General features: G+C 38.8%; 1 protein-coding gene across 2 annotated transcripts; it reads left to right on the top strand.

Annotated features, from left to right (window-relative positions):
- Positions 1 to 964: 964 nt before the first annotated feature.
- On the top strand, positions 965 to 18,833 carry WBP11 (WW domain binding protein 11). Of its 2 annotated transcripts, none has more exons than XM_037136620.2 (12): positions 965 to 1,130; positions 2,608 to 2,734; positions 3,453 to 3,484; positions 4,637 to 4,730; positions 7,024 to 7,220; positions 8,091 to 8,224; positions 8,434 to 8,633; positions 9,150 to 9,341; positions 11,311 to 11,412; positions 11,820 to 12,110; positions 15,242 to 15,424; positions 16,870 to 18,833. In XM_037136620.2, exons 2-12 carry the CDS (start codon positions 2,671 to 2,673, stop codon positions 17,301 to 17,303), a joined length of 1,923 nt encoding a protein of 640 aa, XP_036992515.1. In that variant the 5' UTR covers positions 965 to 1,130; positions 2,608 to 2,670; the 3' UTR covers positions 17,304 to 18,833. The 2 variants fall into 2 exon arrangements, with proteins under 2 accessions (XP_036992515.1, XP_053517856.1); XM_053661881.1 differs by lacking the exon at positions 965 to 1,130 and adding an exon at positions 1,351 to 1,369.
- Positions 18,834 to 20,158: the final 1,325 nt, after the last annotated feature.

Raw genomic sequence — 20,158 nt, 5'->3', positions numbered from 1 at the left:
AGTCTAAAATCAATTCAAAAATTTCCAAAAACAAAGGTTAGGACCAATCTTGACGGTTAATGGCACATTTAAATATTCTGCTAATATTTATAATTCATTGTAGGAATTGGCCTACAACAACGTATTTCCTATAAGGGATATTCCAATTAAGATGAGAAATAAACAAGTATGTCCTTTAAGGACAGAATTTTAAAATACTTAAAATTACCTATAACGGGAAAACATAGGGTAGGACTCTTGGGGGAAAAGTGAATACAAGAGAAAGAATCTTCGAAGACTAAATCTGAGGGTATAATCCCGTACGTACAGTGACATCATATGAGACGTTTTGGCTGGTGAAGAGACCACAACCAATATAACAACCTCACCTGTCGTAAAATTAAAATAGACAGGTGTATTCCCACACTTCCTCTCCAAAAAAGTAATCCTGTAGATTAGCAATCTGGAAATCTAATATGAGCACCATCAGGTCTACACGTGTGTTATCTATAAATTACTGAATTTACAGACGTATATCATGCTGGCAAAACACACCAAACACAGTAGCACATATTATTTGGGGATTCATTCCCAAACAGACACTCCGAAAAGACCGTACTAGCTTACATCATGAGAAAAAAAATCCCCAAACTAATACAACTCCGGAAGGCAAAAACTGCACCCACACTCTCCCCTTCCTAGACAATATACCGTGGCGCAATAGAGTAAGCACCCGGAATTAGGTCAGAATACCTGTCCCAAGAGGCAGGGCCGTTTTTTCACCAGCCAATCATATATCCGAGCTGCTTCTTTTTCTGATTTCTATTGGTCAACAAAAGTGTCGACCAATGTCGTTTTTGTATGCGTACTATTAGGGCGGGCTTTTAGCAGATCGTCGACCAATTCAGTACTGTATTGGTGCGGAAGAGAATCCGGTCTTTGTTACTTTCTACATTTCCAGCGGGTAGAAGTGCAAGGATCTTGAGCCCGCAGGGACAGGAAGTGACGTAGGAAAAGTGGAGGGGCGCGAGGTTTCAAGATGGCGGTTGTTGAGTAGCCGACTGGGGGCAGAGGTGAAGGCCCCTGCTAAATAAAAGAGGCCGAGAGTCGTCCCCTCCCGGCTTCTCGCAGTCCCAGAGTCCGGCGGAAGTGTAAGTGTGCGAGTTTGTCCCAATCGGATTATTCATCTTTTCGGTTCCTCCCTTGGGCTCGCGCTGTTGCCTCGGGACTGTAGGCCCCCAAGCCCCGCTCTTTCTCTGTGTGTTAGGGGGTCTGCCGGGGGAAGCAGACTTGGGGGACCCCCGAGCCTGGGGCCGAGCGGCGACCACCGGTTAAGCGGCTGACTTCGCCCGGTTGGCTAGCGCCGCCTCATGTCTGTCCACGCTGATTGGTAGGTAGCCTTAGATTTGATGGTCAGGGTCAACCGTCGCTATGGTTTCGGCAGTTGCTGCTGCTGTTGCCTCGGGTGGAGATGGGCCCCGACTCCTTGGAGCCTCTTTGGCTGTTTTGAGTTCCCTCATGGTTCTGTGGCCCAATTTCCCTATCGCCCCTGCTTTGAGACAGTAAAGTAGTTTGCGCAGGCTAAGGCTCCAGCGTCCTCTGTAAAAAAAATCTGTAATTCGTATTCTGGTTCAGTTTGGGAAAGATGAGTCAAAACAAGAGCCTGAGGGTAATTGAGCGAGGAAAGCAAAAAAGGTACGGATCATCAAAGGTATGAGAGCTTGTATTTATACTAAATTTGCATGCTTCTGCCTTCCATAGCCCCCATTCACAGTTTTTCTGAGAAGGAAACCCTTAACAGGCTAAATTAGTTACATTGGAACAGCTTTGAAGCATTCAGCACAAGTGTAGGCAACTGAACACTTGCTGAGAGAGTTAGCGACTTGATAATGTCTGATAAAATCTTCATAAAGAAGGAAAGGTGTCATTCTCTGACCTAAAAATTTTGCCCGGGGCCCATAACTTCCATAGTAAAAGGTTTAACTTTTCCCTAGGCAAACCATGTCCATTGTATTTGTGCACCTAGGTTAACACATTTTGAAATGCTTCTTTTTCAGGCCCCTCAGAGGCTTAAGGACCTTCAAGGGGCACATAATCTTATTAACCGTATTTTGCCATGTATAATGTGCATCCGTATATGTGGCACACCCACATTTTTGGCCCATACTTTCAGGGGGGGAAAACCCTTTCATTTTAATTTTTTAATTCAATTGTTTGTTTATTTATATTTATATACTTGTTTTTTGTATTACAAAAATTTAGCATTTTTAACATGTTTTGGTACAAGAAATTTTACATAACAAATAATTACAAAACTCAAAAACAAGTTATTTCAGGTACTACCCATGTGTAATGTACATCCTTATTTTTCCTTCAAAAATTTGGGCGAAAAGTGTGTGTTATACATGGCAAAATACAGTATACTATAACCCAGTCATAGATATTTTCCCCCTTGCTTTCTCCCACCTTACTGTAATCATTCATTCTTACATTCCCCCCACCCCCACCCCCTATGAAAGAGACTGCAAAACTGTCATCATCCAGAGCATTTTTGAGACCTTGCTGCCAGGAAGGTCATCAGTTTGGCTCAAATAAGCTCTAATATATTCTTATACAAATTTTCTACAGGTTTGGACATTCTTAGGTTGAAACTTTTTTTTAATGAACAAGTGAACCACACAGATTATCAACATGGGACGAAGATCTACATCATCCACCAAGAGTGGAAAATTTATGAACCCCACCGACCAAGCCCGTAAGTATCCATTAATGTGGATGATGAAGAAGAGAAGTAGTGAAAAGTGCAAGCACTGGGGAATCTGTTTCATGATGCCCTAATTACCAGACCAGCAGTGCCAGGAGTCAGTTGTATGAAGTTAACTAGAGTTCTTGTGGGCACATGATTAAAACTTCAAAACATGCAACCAGACCCACATGGCAAAGGCTCACCAGTTTGATTTGCCAGTCAGGTCACAGCGTGGGTTATGGGTCCAGTCTCCGGTCAGGGTGGTACGAGAGGCAACCAATGGATATTTCTCATATCGATGTTTCTCTCCTTCCCTTTCTCTCTCTAAAAATAAATAAAATCTTTAAAAAATTTTTTAAATAAAACTTTAAGTCATTCAAAAAAAATCAGACATATTTTTAATTTGATTGGCTTGCAAAGTAGAATTGGCTTTCTTTTTGTATATGGGATTTTGAATAAATTAGTTTGTCGGCCTCTTGTTTAATATTCTGTGGCATCATTTTTTCTTTGGGGTTTCTAATTATTTCTTAAGAAAACAAAAAATTGTTGACATTTTTAGTTGACAAAATTAGAACGGTGCTAGTGACATCCAGTAGGGAGAGGCCAGGGATGCTGCTGCACACCCTGCAATGGGCAGGGCGGGCCCACAGTTCACGTTTTCTGTGTTGAGAAGATGCTTTAACAGTGGTCATAGTTTTAAAGGTTTATGTTCTTTCTCTCCCTCAAGGAAAAGAAGCCCGGAAGAGAGAATTAAAAAAGGTATGGTTTCAGATGCATCAAATTAGTTATCCATGTTGTTTGGCACATCTTATCATTTGGGATTAGTGCTTTTCAAAATAACATTTCCAATTATTTGTCAGAAAATATACTTTACACTTCTTACAACAAGCCATAAAATTTCAAAATACCATATAGATGCTCCTTGACTTAAGATGAGGTTACTATTATGTCCCAATATATCCATCATAAATTGAAAGTATCTTAATTCAGAATGCTTTTAATATACCTGATCTAAGACAGCACAGTGTAGCCCACCTCACCTTGAACATGCTCAGAATTTTTATATTAGGCCACAGTTAGGCAAAATTAGCTTGCCTGCTGCCTGGTATCATAAGAGACTATTGTGTTACACATGGCCAGCCCAGGTAAAGATCAAAATTTAAAGTACAGTTTTTACTGAATTGGTATCACTTTGGCACCATCGTAAAGTCAAGTCAAAAGTCAAATGATGGTTGGGGACCGTCTGCACTTAGGGACCATCTGTACTTGGAAACTGAACGGCAGATAAGCTCACAGTGAGTCATTGGTTAACTTTCCCAGTGAGTTAAATAACTGCTTTTGAAGGCAACTCATTTTTGGTAATTATTAAAACATCCTACTTTGTTAATAGCTACTGAATTAGTGCATGAAAAATAAATGTGATCCTAATAGCTTTGTGCGTTCATTTTCCTAGTTATGTAGCTATTGAGCTTGTCACAAAGTGCTTCCTAGAATAGGGAAGAATTTACTTTTTAGCATCGTGCCATAATACATTGAGAAAACTTAGGTTTTTAATTGTGTGTTCTTGTTATATTACTTAACATTAAATCCTGCAAAACTTTTCTCTGGTATATAATTTTAGAATGTAGCTGAAACCTTTGTTTATTAAGAAAAATGTTTTCAGTAACTGCTTTAGATCTCACAAATACTCCCCTCAGAGAGCACATCTAAAAATAAATAACATTTACTTACCTTTCTGTATAAAGATGAAACAGTTTTGAGTAAAAAGTTATATAATTTCTCGCGAATGAAACAAGTGATCAGAAACCAAAAAGTTCAACCTCAGTTTAAATAGATTCTTGAAGCAAATTGAAATAAAAACTACTCATCAGTGTCCAGCCTCTTGACATACTGCTGTTTCCTTTTTCTAAGAACAAAAAACAGCGCATGATGGTACGAGCTGCAGTTTTGAAGATGAAGGATCCCAAACAGATTATCCGGGACATGGAGAAATTGGATGAAATGGGTAACAATTTTGTTAAATGGCCAAATTTTATAATGGATACAATAGTCTGATACACAGAGGTAGGCAGATAATGAGTGAGGCAACAGAGGCGTAAGAAAAACTAAAGCATGGTGGTGTTTGACACTTTAATGTCAGAAAGACAAACTGCAATGGTGGGGAGTCATTGTAATCCGAAGATGTCATTTGGAGTAAGAGTGAAGCCATTATTCAGCTTGAGCTAATTGTTAGGAGGTAATGAACACCCACTTTGGCCAGCTCACTTTTTGAGAGAAGAGAGAAATCTGGCTTCTGAAATTACTTTGGGGTTTTTTATTTATCTTGTTTTGTAATGCTAACAACTACCACATAAATCTGTTAGACCACCATGAGTATACCAGTTTTCCACATTTTCCAGTGAGAAGATCCAAAGATGCTTGACTACTTAGTAAGGATGTAGCCGAAATCATCAAATAAATACCAATATCAAATATTAGGATCCCCCTTTTCACAATTCATAGAATAATTTTTTTATTCAGTCCCTTTATCTACATCTTCACACTTGATCTTAGCCAAAAGGCTGAGAAGTGCTATCTACATCTTCAGTATCCCTGCGTTGTCATAACTAGAACCACATGAGGTAACTGCATCTTACCTTACCTTGCATCTAAGGTATTTAGAGAGAATCGTGTGTGTGATGCTGCCCCTGGAAATTTTATCCCAACACACAAATACCTATTTTCTTAACATTAGAACATAGGGGTTTTTTTAAATAGAAGTTTTCTAAGATGCAAAAATAAAGTCAAATCAACTGTGTGCTTTTCAGCAGTCAGGTTTTTGCCGGTTCTGTCTTCTGCCCCTTGCCACTTTTTTAAGTTATATATTAAAGGAATCTTTATAAGTTTCATTTACAAAGGTTCCCAAAAAGTTTCAGTGGTTTGCCAAAAAACAGTAAGTGAAAATGTTACAGTGGATCTCTTCACTGATGCATTAAATGGGGTTCAAAAAAATCCAGATATGTGAGGGTGCAGAATTACAAGCTCTCTAACATGATGTGGCTGAGCCTGTGCACTAAGAGTTCTGGGCCAGACTGTGTTGCCAAGTCCTTCCCAGTCCTTTATTGATTTATCTGACTTAATCACAGGAGGAGTACTGTGGTGTAAGACCATACCTTCTGGTTTTGAATAAATCGCCAAGGTTAATAGTTAATGGGGTTTAGGGAAAAGGATAATTAAATTTATTATTCTTTAAGAAAAGGGAGAAGGGAACATTGTTTATCAATATATAAAACTCAGTACAAACTACTTTATATACATATATATGTTTACAATATAAAAGTATATATATTTATAAATATATAAAACTCAGTATAAACTAAGAAAAAGGCATACATTAACTCCTATAACTTGGAAATTCTGGCCATTATCAAGCCTGTCCATCTCTGGTCTTCTCTCTGTTAGCTTTGTTCAGCATACTGTAATGAATTTCTTGGGATGGGAGATAAAATATGTATGTGGAATGTAGTGGGGGTTGGGAGACAAGACCCCAGATAGCTCTCCATTTATTTCATTCCTGCTCGTGAGAGCGTCTCTCCCCCACATCTACATGTAAAAGCCTCAGACAAGGATCTGGCCCCAGTCTGGATCCTGTACCATTTATCTCTGAGTCAGTCACTGGAAGGGTGATGGGGGCGGGGCAGGTGTGACTAACCAGGCAGGCCTGGGAGTGCTAATCCCTCTTGGGACAGAGGACCTGAAATTAAGGCCCAGGGTGAACACATGGGTTATATGGTAGCTAGACAAAGAGCACCAGTCCTTTATAAAAATAATAAGTGATAAGCCAGATACCACTGGGTATTTAGTTTGTGATCCCCGTTAATCATCAGGCCTTTGTTGTGAAGTACTTGATGTCCACGTTTTGCAGATGAAGAAGCTGAAAATAGGAGAATTCAAATGACATGCCCAAGATCTCAGAATTAAATGACAGAGCCAGTGTAGTGTGTAAACCCAAGTCTGTCTGGCTGAACCTTAACTGTACTAGCATAGAGGAGTGAAAATTGATTTTTTATTGCAAAGATGATGAAAAATAATTGTATGACATTTCTTAGAAAGGAAAGTAAAATTAGTGGCCATCGTAAAGGGATGGAATTTTCATAAGTATGTATTACAGTTCTTTAGAAATGAAAGGATATGTCTGATGGTAGCCCCCTTTTAAAAATTTTAGCATATAAGTTTTTGATGAAATGGTATAGTCTATTGACAACCTAAATAAAATTACCTTTTTGTATTTAATTCCATAATCTACTCTTTTCTCTCAGAGTTTAACCCAGTGCAACAGCCACAGTTAAATGAGAAGGTGCTGAAAGACAAACGTAAAAAGCTGCGTGAAACCTTTGAACGAATTCTTCGGCTCTACGAGAAAGAGAATCCAGATATTTACAAAGAACTGAGGAAGCTAGAAGTGGAATATGAACAGAAGAGGGCTCAGCTTAGCCAATATTTTGATGCTGTCAAGGTAATCAGGTTTCCTTAGAAAGAGAAACTCAAGTGTTATGTTTAGATTTGCTCTTCAACTTATTAATGGGAGAATTGATTGTTGAGCCTCTTCATCTTGGCAGTTTCTTGTCAAACTGAACATGTACAAGAGAAGTTAATTCATCTGCCAACAGTAATAGCCAAAAACTGGGAATGGCTCAGATATTCTTAAATCTCAAAAACATACTGAACCTCTGGGTTTGGTTCCATTTCTGTCAAATTCTTGAACAGGCAAAAAATTTGTAGCAGCAATTATCCTGGGATAGTGTTAGGACTGACTGGGAATGAGTATGAAATACTATATGCCTTTGTCAGAACTCACTGATTTTATACATGTCACTTTAAATTTACCTCAAAATAAAAATGTAAAAAACCTGAATGCTATAGTTTTTGTAAAGTAGGTAATACGGGTCCCATTTACAGAAGGAAACTAAGAACTTGCTTAGTCATGCAGCTAGTATGTGGCAGAAATTCATCAAAGGCAGACTAATTTTAGAGCCCAACCTCGCCACTGGAAACATGCTGAGCTAATTGATATGTGTATTTATCATCCAGAATATTAAATAGAACAACTCTGGTACTGGAGACTTTAACAAGTGGACTTCTCTAAACAGCAGTTATTTCAAACCAAAACCAAAAAAAAATTGATACCAGGAGGAGAAAAAAACTGAGTTTGGTTCTTTTAGAGAAGATAGATTGTTTTCAATATTGAAGAGGCTTGTTCTTATTTTTATTTTTTGAGATGTTCATGTTAGGTGAAAAGCAAATCCGGGTTATAAAACAGCTGACTGAATTCCTCATGTTGAGTTAATAGATTTATTGTATTACTGAAAGTTTCTCTCTGTTTCAGAATGCTCAGCATGTGGAAGTGGATAGTATTCCTTTGCCCGATATGCCGCATGCTCCTTCTAACATTTTGATCCAGGATATTCCACTACCTGGTGCCCAGCCTCCCTCCATCCTTAAGAAGACCTCAGCCTACGGGTACGTGAGAGCATAACCAAATAGCATGTATTAAAAGCACCTCTTGACTCTCTAGCGCCAAAATTAATGCAGTGGGAAATAAAAGACAAAGTGAATGAATATAAGCAGTGCCTCATTTGATTAAAGATGAAATTTTAAAATTCCTTGAAAGTTGTTTAGAAAAAGTAAATACCACTGTTAACACACTTACTGTGAAATTTTCTTTGCAGACCTCCAACTCGGGCAGTTTCTATTCTTCCTCTTCTTGGACATGGTGTTCCCCGTTTGCCCCCTGGCAGAAAACCTCCAGGTCCACCCCCTGGTCCACCTCCTCCTCAAGTCTTGCAAATGTATGGCCGTAAAGTGGGCTTTGCCCTTGATCTTCCCTCTCGTCGGCGAGATGAAGACATGTTATATAGTCCTGAACTTGGTAAGGAGTGACTGTTCCTTTTGCTCTTAAAAGCTGCCCAGTTTTTACGTTGGCCCTGTTTTACAGCTTGTTCACCACCCTCAGAATTGGGAAATAAATGAGAATACCATATGGATAAATCATAGGATCTACCTAAATAAAAGCATCCCACATAGCAAAGTATAGAAATGTTTGTTGTATTTTAAATTAGGCTGTTCTTAGAAATATCCCTTAACCAGTGCCCTGAGACTCAGATACCTGTTTCCCTTCAGCTTCATTGTCATCAGACTAGAGTTTTGCCGTGTGCACAGTGATTGTGTATATGTAACTTCTACGTGTAATTTGTTTTCAAATCTGAATTTTTTAAATTGCCAAATGAAAATATTGTCAGACTATCTGAATAGCCGAGATCTGCACAGAAATTTTTTAAACAATTAGATTATTGTCACATAATGAGCATAATTCTCTGTATTTTGGGGGTACCATGTAGTGGAGGAGCCAATCACATTACCTGTTCCCTGCTCCCTCCCTTTTCAGCTCAGCGGGGTCATGACGATGATGTCTCCAGCACCAGTGAAGATGATGGCTATCCTGAGGACATGGATCAAGATAAGCATGATGACAGTACTGATGACAGCGACACTGACAGATCAGATGGAGAAAGTGAAGGGGATGAATTTGTGCACCGAGATGATAATGAAAGAAACAACAATGAAGAAAAGAAATCAGGTATGTGCAGGTGGAAGTTGCATGGTATTGATCAGTAAATGGGACACAGGTGGAAGGTCCTGGCTTCTTAATGCATATGTGAAAGTAACTGAGCTCCTTGAAAGGGACGGTCGAGCTGCATTCATTTTTGTGCCTTAGTAATCTCAAAGTTCCTGACTAAGTAAGTTCTAATGGGTTTTTTTTAAAGCATTGTATATAATAAAAATGTCTATGTATTAAAGTTTACTTTTGAGGGAAATGATAATAGCTCTTCAACAGCATAAAGATGATGGGTACTCTCATGGGTATGTATAGGAAAGAAAGCATAACCACATAACTATTGAGAAAACCATATTCACATTGTTGTTTTTTAATAAGTCTATTTAAATACCTACAATGAAGCCCCTTAAATTGTATGTGATTGGGGTATATTACTTGAACCAGAGCCAGAATTATAATGCAGGTATGCCTTTCAGTAGAGTCATGACTTAATGGAAACATATCCATAATGTATGTGTTTGATTATTATAAATTCAGACTGAGTTACATGTACTTTTAAAGTAGTTAAGACATTCAAGAAAATTTGAACCATCGTAATAATTATTGAGCAATACAAAATGTATAATGTGTCACATCTCAATAGTCTTAGAGCTTCTTTTGGAACTGTTTTAGTAGCCAGCAACTCCATATTTATGTATTAGCTAACACTGAAAATATTAGCATATATAATAATGACACCTATTCTTCCTATTTCTTAAGAATTATGGTTGCAAATCAAAAAGCTAGTTGAACAGAGTGGTAGACAGAGCCAGTAATGAAAAATTATGGAGGGCCCTCAACGTAGGAACAAGTACTGGGAAGTAGAAGCCGTTAGAGCCACAGCAGCTGCGTTTCTTCTGGGACCGTGCGGTCTGCCTCGTCTTCCTCTTTCTGACAACTGGTGTTTTTAAAAAACATGGACTCATCGGTGCCCTCTTGCTGCAAATGGCTGTCCTGTGATTCAGCTAATATGTATTGAGTTTTTACTGTATGCAAGGCATTTTTGTAGGAACTAAGGATATAAACAAAACTGAAGTCCTGCCCACATGGAACTCCTATCCTTCTGTGTTTACCAAGTAAGAATGCTTCTAACATTGAATCGTCTATAGTATGACATTGAAAAGCATCCAATGAATAACTTTTTTTCCCCCAGTTAAGACGTTCCCTTCTAGTTTGCTAAGAGCTTCTGTCATAAATGCTTTCTAAGCATCTGTTGGGGTATTGTTACGGTTTTTTCTTAAGTTGTTTATTGTAATGAATTGCATTAAAAAGTTTTCTAGGGTAAAAGGTGAAATATTTACATTATAGCTTATCTAATGTTAAACTGTCCTACATTTCTGGGACCAATCTTACGTGTTTACAGTTTTCTTCCTTTTTGTAAAACATTATCTGATTAAATTTGCTTATATTTTATGTTGGCCAGTAGGTTAGTTTTGATATCAGCATTATGCTAACTTCATGACTTCTGGATAGCATTCCATCTTTTCCTATGCTCTTTGGCAGAAGTTTCTGTAGTGTAATCTTTGGCTGAATTTCCTTCTAAAATTATTTCATCCAGGTGCCTTTCAGTGAACAGATCTTTGGTTCATTTCTGTTTCTTCCGGTCTTACCACTTCTTTGACCAATTTTAGTAACTTATATTCTTCTTAAAAATGTCTATTATTTTTATCTGGGTATTCAATTTTATTGGCAAAAAGATGTTATTATTCTTGAAGTTTTTTGTTTTTCTTTTTTTAATTTATAACTTTTAAATGACTACAGCACATACTACCAGTTGGCACTTTATTTACTACCTTTAATATGTCTGTCTCTTTCTGTGCGTATCTTCTGCCAGGTTTTACAACAGATTTGCAGGCAGCATTCATGTCTAGTAATTTACAGTATTCTATAGTAAGCAGTTACCGAATTATGTTAATGCCAATTCCTCTCCCACCCCCCTCTGGCACCTTAGGTCTGAGTGTGCGGTTTGCAGATATGCCTGGGAAATCAAGGAAGAAAAAGAAGAACATTAAGGAGCTGACCCCTCTTCAAGCCATGATGCTTCGAATGGCAGGTAAGGCACCAAAAGACTAGTGAATCACCCTTTGGTATTTCCTCGTGCCAAGTGCTTACATATGTTTTTCTATTTAGTATCCCAACAACCCTGAAATAAGTTATAACTCCTTGTTTTACAAAAGGTCAGGTTTGGAGGCATTAAGGTGCCCAAAGTTATATGTAATTAGTACGTGGTTGAACTGACATTTAAATCCAGGTCTGTCTTATTCTAAAGCCTGTTCCACTGTGCTACGCTAGCATAGGTGAGTGGAATGGTATTTGATTCTTCCATATCTTAAGTATTTTATACAAGAAGACTGTTTGATTGTTTATTTTCAGAAAGCATTTACTGAGCATGTGTCTTCAGGCAGCACTCTTTTACAAGCTATAAAAAATTAACTCCATTTACCTGGTTTAAAATTTCAGGTCAGGAAATCCCTGAGGAGGGTCGGGAAGTAGAGGAATTTTCAGAGGACGATGATGAAGGTGATTCTGATGATTCTGAAGCAGAAAACCAGTCACAAAAACAGCATAAAGAGGAATCTCTTTCTGATGGCACATCTACTTCTTCACAGCAACAAGCTCCCCCACAGTCTGTCCCCCCTTCTCAGATTCAGGCACCTCCCATGCCAGGACCACCTCCTCTTGGACCACCTCCTGCTCCACCTTTACGGCCCCCTGGACCGCCTACTGGTCTTCCTCCTGGACCACCTCCAGGTAAGCATTTACATATTATAAATAAGTTACATATTTATTAAGTCTACATGTGGTTAGGGTGAAGTCATTCCAAAAAATACATATCATTAGTAGTGTTTTCTTTTCCTCCTCATGCAGTTACCTAAAAATCAAGAATTCTTGAGGGACAGGTGCGACTGGTTTATTCTTACAACATTGTGTGCAGCTCGTATTTCTGACTGCTGTGTTTTTCTCCCAAGCTTTTCCTTTTTCAGCATTCTTCGATTATGGTGCTGTTAGGCAGAAACTGAGTGTACAGCTGAGAGTTTCTTTTGATACTATTTTTTAATAGGACGGGTTGACGCTATTCAGAATTGGTAGCCAGTGAGACTAGGACACAGTAAATGCTGTCTCCTGTCCCTTGGTTTGGGGAATTAGTGGATGTCAGTGTAATCTTTATAGTTGGAGACAAAAGTGATAGGTGTTAATCACATCTTCAGCTTAAAAATATAAAATGTTTATTTACAGTATGAAATAACATATACAACTTCTTGGCTCTTTATGATTTTATTCCTTCTCTATAGCCAATCTGTTTCTCTTCAGTTGACTTCATCCTTTTCCTGTTAGTTCAAAGCAAAATGCCCTATCTTAAGGACATTTCTCTGTGGTCCTCGTCTTTATCATAATGAGTTTCAGGAGATCACTGAAGCACTTGATTTTATAGTCCATTTTCAGCTCGTGGTGGAACCATTGAAGAATTCCTTTTGCCCTGGCTGGTGTGGTTCAGTGGGTTGAGTACCAGCCTGCAAACCAAAGGGTCACCAGTTCGATTTCCAGTCAGGGCACATGCCTGTGTTGTGGGTCAGAGCCCCAGTTGGGAGCATGTGAGAGGCTGCCAGTAGAAGTTTCTCTCCTCCTTTTTCTCCCTCCCTCCCCTCTTTCTAAAAATAACTAACTAAATAAAATCTTTTAAAAAACAAAATTTTTAAGAATATGTTATTGATTATGCTATTATAATTGTCCCATTTTTCTCTCCCCTTTATCCCCCTCCACGCTGCACTTCCCCTCCCACCAGCATTCCCCCTGCCCCAGGTCCATGGGTCATACATATCAGTTCTTTGGCTTCCCCGTTTCCCATACTATTCTTAGCTCCCCCTGTCTATTTTGTACTTACCATTTATGCTTTTATTCCTTATACCTTTTCCCCTATTCTCCCCGCTCCCCTCCTCCACTGATAATCCTCCATGTGATTACCATTTCTGTGATTTTGTTCCTGTCCTAGTTGTTTGCGTAGTTTTCATTACTGTTTTTATAGGTTCTGTTGTTGATACTTATGAGTTGTCACCATGCTGTTAATACTTTTTATCTTCTTTTTCTTAGATAAGTCCCTTTAACATTTTATATAATAATGGCTTGGAGATGATGAACTCCTTTAACTTGACCTTATCTGAGAAGCACTTTATCTGCCCTTCCATTCTAAAGGAAAGTTTTGCTGGATAGAGTAATCTTGGATGTAGGTCTTTGCCTTTCTTGATGTGGAATACTTCTTTCCAGCCCCTTCTTGCCTTCAAGGTTTCTTTTGAGAAATCAGCTGACAGTCTTATGGGAACTCCTTTGTAGGTAACCGTCTCCTTTTCTTTTGCTGCTTTTAAGATTCTCTCCTTATCTTTAATGTTGGCTAATGTAATGATGAGATTCCTTGGTGTGTGTTTCCTTCGGTCCAACTTCTTTGGGACTGTGAGCTTCCTGGAATTCCTGGAAGTCTATTTTGCTAGATTGGGGAATTTGTCCATCATTTTATTTTCAAATAAATTTTCAATTTCTTGCACTTCTCCTTCTGGCACTTCTGTGATTCAGATGTTGGAACGTTTAAAGTTGTCCCTGAGATAAAGCCTCTCCTCCTTTTTTTTCATTCTTATTTCTTCATTCTGTTCTGGTTGAATTTTTATTTCTTTCTTCTGGTCCACACCATTGATCTGAGTCCCAGTTTCCTTCTTGTCACTGTTGATTCCCTGTATATTTTCCTTTATTTCACTTTGCATAGCTTTCATTTCTTCTCCCTTTATTTTGAGACCATACTTAGTCATTTCTGTGAGCATCCTGTTCTGAACAGTTCAGTGTTCTGAACTCTGCATCTGATAGGTTGCAGTCAGTCACTATCTCCCAGTCACTTAGTTCTCTCTCTGGAGTTTTGTCTGTTCTTTCATTTGGGCTATATTTCTTTGTTTTGGCACACCTGTTATGTTGTAAGGGGCGGAGTCTTAGGTATTCACTAGGGTGGGGCAACTCACATTGCTGCATTGTGGCAGTGTATGTGGAGGAGGGGTCTGAGAGGGAACAGTACCACTTGCTAGCTTGTTCGGCTCTCGCTCCACTTTCTGTCACTTCCCACAAGAGGATTTTTTCCTTTCAGGTGCTGCTTCCAGAGTGGGTGGGCTTGTGTACATTCTAGGACCCTATAGGTCTCTCCAACAAACTCTCCTGTGAGGCTGGGTGTTTCTCACTTCACCGCAACCCCTATAGATTTTTATAGCCAGAGGTTTTGAGGCTTTAGTTTCCCACGCTGGAACTTTGGGTTGTGCAGTTTGTCTTGCTCCCCAGTTGTTCCTCCCAGGTTAACCTCATGTGTATGTGGGACCAGCAGTCCACTGGCTGCCACCTGCCTGGGTCTGCCACTTTGTTGTGTATCCTTTCCACCCCCACTCCCTGTCTCCACCTGTCCTACCAGTCTAGATGAGTGTTTCTTTTAAGTCCTTAGTTGTTGGGCTTCCATATAGTTTGATTTTATGACAGTTGTGGTGGTTCTTTTGTTTTTAACTTGGTTGTGTGAAGAAGCAAAGCATGTCTACCTATACCTCCATCTTAGCTGGAACTTAAAGTTAAAAGAAGTAAGTTAAAAAATGTTTTTCTCATCTTCATAATGTTTCCAGCCCAACAGAGCTGTCATTGAGTATGCTTGTTGTCAGTGCTGGGTAACAAAGAGGTGATCCGTAAGAAGTTCAGTACTACTCTCTCTCTCTGGTGCTCAAATATTGTTGGATGAATTCTGCTTCTACACATTTCAGTCAGTTTTTGAAGTACCGGATTTTAGGTCAAAGTGGTACATCAAACCACATCTGAGTTACCTTTATATAAATACGTTTGACATTAATTTACCATTTTTCTCTTTTCAGGAGCTCCTCCATTCCTGAGACCACCTGGAATGCCAGGACTGCGAGGGCCTTTACCCCGACTTTTACCTCCAGGACCACCACCTGGCCGACCCCCTGGCCCTCCCCCAGGTCCACCTCCAGGTCTGCCTCCTGGCCCTCCTCCTCGGGGACCCCCACCAAGGCTACCTCCCCCGGCACCTCCAGGTAAAGCTTTTGATCCATAACAAACGTGTGTCTCCTATACTGTGTGGGGAATAATAGGTTTACAGTTGCGAGTGCATGAAACACAGTTTATTCTTGTATTGTTATTAATTATTGCATTATTTTCTGTACAAACAGCAACTGTAAACCTGTTTTTGCCCCACCCTGTGTATTTCATTTGCTGTAGGACATATTTTTACATTTTAGTATCCTGAAATAAAGGAGTATCTTAAAATAGTGTTTTTTAATTGTTGTTAACCTGGATTGAACTTGCGTTCTTCCGTAGAGTATTTGCATTGATTCCACCTATTACTGAAATTCTCCATTTGAGCCCTGACCAGCATGGCTCAGTGGGTTGGGTGTCATCCTAGAAGTCAGAAAGGTCACCAGTTTGATTCCTGGTCAAGGCACATACATACCTGGGTTGTGGTTTAGGTTCTGGGTTTGGGGCGTGCCAGAGGCAACCAGTTCATGCTTCTCTCCCTCTTTTTCTCCCTCCCTTCCCTATCTAAAAATAAATAAAATCTGTTTTAAACATAACTTCAAGTTTTTTAGATCTTATAATTGTAGTGATTCCATACATCTGCATAAGTACCAATTAAAGTTCAAAATCACAAGAGAGATTTTTTTTCCTCAACCCAGTATCAATGCTAGGTATGCAGATTTCCTTGTCTTTTTATGTGTGGCAAGTATCTCTGGTTTACTACACTAACTGTCACAGTTTAATGTAAAGATCTTTTATATTAAAAAATCTTTACATTAAAGATCTCCAAACTGGGACATTTTTTTCCCTCTCTCTCAATTGTATGTGGAATATTTATGAGTTTGTATAAGCTGTAGCATCATAGATTTGGTAAAATTGGATGTTTGATATTCAGTCTTGAAAGTGGCATTTGAAGAAAATTAAACCTGCTGTTCTTGATAAAATGATGATATGTCTAAACCATCAATGAAACCTGAATTATTTTCCAGGAATGGTGACATAGTTTTGATTAGTTGCAGTATCTCATTTCCCGCTCATGGAGTTAGCATTTTGGGGAGACGTGATGTGGACATCACTAAATAATGCATGGGAATCAAACCCAACTTTGTCTGTACTATACAGCTGGGACAGACTCTTGGACTGTCAAGTTTGAAATTTAACCATTTTGAAATCATACTTGAAGCCAGTTGGTGATTTCAGTTTTACTTTATATTTTAAAGTAGTGCATTGTATAGAGGAAGAAAACACAACTATAAATACAAAATACAGACTGAAGATGAATCTTGTTTTATAATAAAATATTATCAATATTTTTGAGTTTTAAATAGCAAGCAGCATAATTTCAGCTTACTTTATGTAAATTGTCCATTTTTTAAAAGTTGTCAGCCTATGTTTTTAACACCCTTAATCACAGCTATATTCTGGTCCCTGCGTTGTTTATCAGCTTGTTTTCTCCTTCATTTAGGTATCCCTCCACCACGCCCTGGCATGATGCGTCCACCTTTGGTGCCTCCACTTGGACCTGCCCCACCTGGGCTTTTCCCACCGGCTCCCTTGCCAAACCCAGGAGTTTTAAGTGCTCCACCCAACTTGATTCAGCGACCCAAGGCGGATGACACAAGCGCAGCCACCATTGAGAAGAAAGCCACAGCAACCATCAGTGCCAAGCCACAGATCACTAATCCCAAGGCCGAGATTACTCGATTTGTGCCCACTGCACTGAGGGTCCGTCGCGAGAATAAAGGGGCTACTGCTGCTCCCCAAAGAAAGTCAGAGGATGATTCTTCTGTGCCTCTTGCCAAAGCAGCTCCCAAATCTGGTCCATCTGTTCCCATCTCAGTACAAACTAAGGATGATGTGTATGAAGCATTTATGAAGGAGATGGAAGGGTTACTGTGACAACTTCGATGCCCAAACACTCCTGTTTCACATCATTTGTTCAGAGAGAAAGAGGCTCTTAGGAAACTTAGGCAGAAGAGCCACTTTCGCTGTCAGGGTATTTTCTAATTTCAGTTGAAAGAGTATCTTAAAGTTTAGCCTTGTTCGGAATTCGCTGCATATCAGAGAGCATTTCACTCAGAATAGGTTGGTTACTGAAGCAGTTCTGCCGACATCCATTCCCTTTCATGCCACCGTTTTCATCCTGTTTCTTCTCTCCAATTCTTTGGAAACGTGATCAGGGGAATCTTTGTTACTCACTTGTTCTGATTCTCTTGTGTGCCGTGGGCACTGGAGTAGATATTTTGAGGGGGAAACGGTTTATTTCACCCCATCTTGCCTTTTTTGTTTATTTTTAATATTTTCCTGTAAATATTTTGTAATATTGTAGTGAAATGGATCACAACATCACTTCCTAATAGAAAGCGAGATGTGTGGGAAGCAAATGTATAATTCTTTGATTAAAATTATTTCCCACTAACCTAAACTTTGAGTGTTTCATGAAATAAATATAAATAAATGTTCTACTGCAAGATCTTCTGAGTTCCTGATAATGTATAAACATGATATCTTTTTATGGTCAGAAAAGTATTTAAAACTTGGGTGTAAAGGTACTACCATTTATGGCACAGACTGAGAATCTTACTGAAAATGTGGTTAAGCTAAGTTTTAAACATAAGGGATAAAGAATTCCTTCAGGATTACCATGTTGACTTGAGAAAAATTGAGAGGTGTTATTTATTGCTAAGAACATACTCAGTCTTATTCTCAAAGATCACTTGCTTCCCCCAGAGCTTTTGGAACTGACACTGATTGAATGGCAAACCTTTTAAAACATTTCAAAACTATTAGAAAGTCAGAAAAGGTTACTCTGTTTCAAATGTGTTAGTTTTAAAAGCAAATAAATTGAATAAGAATGCTTAATTACATTGGTACTATTTTCTTTACAAAGTACTTTAATCACTAAATAATCTACCATATAATTTTAGGACATGACTTTAACAATATTTTCCCCATTTTACAGATGAGAATAAGCTAAAGGGCTTATGTGGTTTATCCAGTGGCCCAATAGTGTATTTCATGTGCAAGGACACACAAATACACATGCACACAACACATAATGAGACAGCCTATGCTTTGCATTCAGGCTAGGCAGACCTATTCTTTCCTTTATATCTTAAATGCCTTTCATGTGAATCCTATACAGTGCTGAAGTGCACCTCGGTTCTCCAACTTAAACTGGTGCTGGAAGGCTGTTCGAGAAGCAATTTGTTCAAAAACAAAATCATACCTGAGATGTGTGACTGATCATATAGGTATCAGTATGAAAGGGTTGTTAGGTTGAGAACCAAAGTTCAACAACAGATGGTTTTTTCCATGAACAACATGGTCAAGAATCTATTCAAGATGGGAAATGTTCAAGAACCAAAGTTTGTACCATAAAAAATAGGATTATTGAGTAAATTGTATATGAAAGGGAGAAGTCATTGAATGTATATATAATAAATCTTTAGTATTGTAAAATTCTCAGAATAGTTTTTGGTGCAATGTGTTTGTTAGAATAATATTTGCACTTCATAATGAGACCTGTGGCTATAGGGATAGATTGACTCAAGGGTGAAAGACTGGTAGGAAGGCAAATTAGGAGACCACTGCATGCAGAAGATGAAGAGTACCCAGACTAGCACAGGAACAGAAATTCGAACCTAGGTAACAGACTGGGAGAGGAGTTGTGGAATGAAGGGAATGGGCCCAGTTTGGAACAGGCTGCATTTCAGATTGTTGTGCAATAACCTGTAGGAATTGTGCAATAACCTATGGAAATTGTAAGTAGGCTGGTGAAGTATGAAGCTCAGGAGGCAGGTAGAAGGTATTACCATAAACGCTGAATGAGACAATATCAAAGGGAGAGAAAAGTGAAGCACAAATTAAATAATCACAGTGATAGTCATTTATTGAGCTCTTAACCATACACTAGTCACTAACTGCTCTATAATAAGGGATTAATATCCTTATATGAATGAGAAAACCAAGGCTTAAGTATATAAATAAATGCCTACATTTTTATTGGGTAGATTGTTTTTTTTGACTAGTACAAATTAGGATTACATCTTTTTATTCGAGCTAGGCAAATGGGAAGCTGGGTATTGGAAGAAAGGAGGAAAGCAAAGTCACTATTTACTTAACATATACATGTAAATATATAAAATATATAGGTAAAATTAATAATTCAAAAAGGTTAGAAATACAAGGATTATCATGTTAAAGAAACCATAAACAACCTATATGGAGACAAAAAAGATAAATATAAAAAGTTCCTTGAACATGAAAACAAGGGGACATTACAGGATTTGGATAAAGTGCATAAGTATGGGACTGAAATACCCGCAGCCAGTACTCTCTTGCATGGTGCTTGCACCCTGCAGCATTTGCTTTGAGATGTCTTTGTGCTTCCACTGCTCCGTGAGCCCTCTTCTCAGTATCACGTTTTGTCTTTAGCTAATGAGGAAGGAAAAAGCAGCTCATAACAGCTCAGAACTGGCCTGAATTGTCGGCCAGGCCCTGGTGTTGCTAGGAGCTAGCCTGACACAGCCCCACAGTGGTTTGTTGTGGAAAATTTCACAGAACACCAACACCAACAAGGCCATTCTGTGGCTGTGAAAAATCAAAACAAACAAGTAGTACTCTGTAATTGCTGTCTGAACACAAAAACACAAGAATGGTCCAAATCAAAATGACCAAATAGACCCCTATATTGGCCAGTATGCATTGGCTTGTTTACCAATTACAGCTTTAGCCTCACTCCATTCCTTGTG

Source organism: Artibeus jamaicensis, unplaced genomic scaffold, assembly GCF_021234435.1.
Source record: "Artibeus jamaicensis isolate MK-2021 breed Jamaican fruit bat unplaced genomic scaffold, CSHL_Jam_final contig_233, whole genome shotgun sequence".
In the NCBI taxonomy this organism is placed as follows: Eukaryota; Metazoa; Chordata; class Mammalia; order Chiroptera; family Phyllostomidae; genus Artibeus; species Artibeus jamaicensis.
The sequence above is the reverse complement of the archived record's forward strand: the minus strand, read 5'-3'. Positions and strand labels throughout refer to the sequence as shown.

Excerpts from the sequence above, each read along its gene's own strand:
- WBP11 (XM_037136620.2), top strand. The coding sequence starts at position 2,671 with ATGGGACGAAGATCTACATCATCCACCAAGAGTGGAAAATTTATGAAC. Across the intron at positions 2,735-3,452 it reads GAACCCCACCGACCAAGCCC|GAAAAGAAGCCCGGAAGAGA; the intron begins GTAAGTATCCAT and ends CTCTCCCTCAAG. Across the intron at positions 8,225-8,433 it reads AAGAAGACCTCAGCCTACGG|ACCTCCAACTCGGGCAGTTT; the intron begins GTACGTGAGAGC and ends TTTTCTTTGCAG.